The sequence below is a fragment of the Bombina bombina genome, chromosome 6 (genome assembly GCF_027579735.1).
Source record: "Bombina bombina isolate aBomBom1 chromosome 6, aBomBom1.pri, whole genome shotgun sequence".
Classification (NCBI taxonomy): Eukaryota; Metazoa; Chordata; class Amphibia; order Anura; family Bombinatoridae; genus Bombina; species Bombina bombina.
The window spans coordinates 510300032-510302921 of NC_069504.1; the positions used below are offsets into that span (position 1 = coordinate 510300032).

At 30.5% G+C, this 2890-nt stretch overlaps 1 protein-coding gene across 1 annotated transcript; it reads right to left on the minus strand.

Annotated features, from left to right (window-relative positions):
• Positions 1–224: 224 nt before the first annotated feature.
• Positions 225–1208, minus strand: LOC128664494 (proto-oncogene Mas-like). Its single transcript, XM_053719317.1, has one exon. The coding sequence runs from the start codon at positions 1206–1208 to the stop codon at positions 225–227; it is 984 nt and encodes a 327-aa protein (XP_053575292.1).
• Between the last annotated feature and the right edge of the window lie 1682 nt (positions 1209–2890).

Below are 2890 nucleotides of genomic sequence, written 5' to 3' on the forward strand. Positions count from 1 at the left end.
ATGTACAAAAAAAAACCTCTAAATAAAATTTATTTTCAAAATATTTTATCCCTCTGTACAGCGGTATTCATATTCTAGAGATTTGAATTTACTAAATATTTTTTTTTTCTACTGAAGAGAAATTCTAAATTTATAAAATTGACCTTAAAATGGATTCAAACCAATAAAGATTTTGACTCAAATACTTTGCAAGACTGACAGCTGACTCATATAAAAATCCCATGTTATATTTTTGTCTCTAAGATTGTTCTTACATTTTTTTCTCTCTTGTTTTGAAATCCATCATCATAAAATATTCCTTGAAGAGTTCTCAGTAAAGAAAACTTTCCCTTTCCTCCTTGGCGACCAATAAGAAAATAAATAAATGGATTTATACTACTATTCACAGAGCAAAACAAAGAAAATAGATCCAGTATAGGAAATGGTGGTGCCATGTGATATTTATACCAAACAAGCAATATAATTCTCATAGGCATGGCAAACACTAAAAACAATAAGACAGTGACTGTAATCACTAAGTATAGCTTTGGGGGTTGTTGTTGTTGAGAACTAGTCCATATCTTGACTAGAAGAGTAAGACTTGACAATATCATAAGTGGAGTAAAGATCATAAAACTGACACAGCAAATAATCACAGAAACAACTGTACATTCATTAGTAGAATTGTTCCCCAGATCATGAACGATGTATTTTTGTTTGTAACAAAAGTTGAACTCTATGGCAGAGAACAGTGAGGACAGAATCCATATACTGCTACAAGCAATTGTAGACAGATGGTGTGGTCGTTTGCAATGATACCAAAGAGGAAAAATAACAGAAATACATCTTTCAACACTAATAGCTGTAAGAAGACACATACTTGTGTTGAATCCAAAAAGACAAGTTAATGACACTGTATACAATACATTGATAACATGAACATTCTCTGAGATAATTTCAAAGGGATGTCTTTCGGTTAAAATAATAGTAATGATGAATAAAAACATGACAAATAAAAGAAAAACAGCATCAGCCAGAGCAAGATTAAAAATATAGATAGTGGAGGGGCTTCTTTTGATCTTAAATGAAAGAAACCAGATAACAAGACAGTTACCAGCTGCACCAAAGGCAGATACGAACAATGTTATAGATGTAAAAATGTGATGATATGCTGAATTATTGACATTAGTCCTATTCCAAAATTCTGTTGTTGAAAAATTACCAGTCATGTTTTTTTTTGTCTTAAGTTAGCAATAAATTCAGAAAAGTAAAATAAAAACAAATCAGAAAAAGTGATTAGATAATATGAACAAAAACAATTTTAGAGAAATAAAATATGAAACAATAACATGCACAAATATATATGTAAATTTCAAATAATAGTAAAAAAAAAATATACAATACATACGCAATTTCTCACTACACAGAGCTATGACTTATTTTGTTTAGGACTACTTACAATTCATAATTATTTCAACATTGTTCAGAGTTTAAAATGACATCATATAATGCCACATAAAAATCAAGATATAACGTGTAGAATTGTGAGTGTTTTATTCATCACTTTGTTCCAGGCTGATTTCCTCCATCAATTGGTTGTGCTACTGCAAATGAAAAAAAATATATATATGTATACAGTTAAAGGGACAGTACACACCAATTGTCATTTAACTATATGTAAAAGACACTACTATTAAGAAAAATATGCACAGACACTAATATAAAATTCCAGTATATAACCTTTAAAAAACTTACTTTAAAGCTCCAAATTTAGCACTGTTGATGAGTTTAGGCTGGGACAACCACTAAAAGGGGCTGAGAGCAGACCCTCCCCCCTCCCCTGCATATGAAAAGACCAATTATACAAACAAAAAGAAGTCTGTATACATCAGTATATATCTAAAACTTTGGGGCTTGGTTAGGAGTCTGAAAATTAACACAATGTGAACAATAAGCAAAACTTTACATTTTTACAAAAACACCTCCAGATGGGCTATATAAATGGATCATTTACAAAACATTTATGCAAAGAAAAATCTGGTGTACAATGTCCCTTTAATTTTTAAAATTGTATTTATAAATCTTATTTTTAGCATCATATGAGCCATACTGTGTAGATATTTACTCCTCATGCTATGTTACATAGGTTCTGAAATTCTAGAAACATTGTTGTGTTAAATTTTGAAATAAAGATAAATAAAGATTGGGCCATTCTTTATTAAGTATGTCATCTAGTATGTTATAATAAAATATCAAAGCTTTATTGTATGCCATATCACTGTGCTCACGTAAATAGTTCTGTAGTTTAGCGATTCTCAATTTTTTATGCCTTGCTATTCTTCCAACATATTTTTAAATATATTAAACTCCCAAGATAGTTTTTAAATGCACGTCAGATAATCTAATTATCTAACATTACAAATTTAGGAATATGCTTGAATAATTTCCCAACCTGCAGTTATTTTATAATTTTACAAATGAAAAAAGATTGTATGCTCAAAGAAATGGACCAATATATGCAATGTGGTCACAATTTCTGGCGGATATGTGTATGGATATCCATATTTTTAATACCTCAAGGTAGGGTAAAGCTTTCCAACAATTGATATAATTAACATTAATATTTGCACATAATTTTTTTTTACAGAGTTTGGTGTTGGTTATGATTTATTATGGCAATGGGGCATGCAAAAAAAACACACAAAAACTTTAAGTGCAACTCCCTATAGCAATAAACTATGTAACCCACACAATAAACCTGAGCCCCAACTTTTAGTGAATTTTCTCTAACAGCACTAGCCCTTAATTAGCAACATGAACTCTTCGCACTATAATAAATGTCTGCTTGGCACCAAAGCAGATCCCTGAAAATGTATGGGATTCCCTTTCAAGACCAACAATGGACACACCC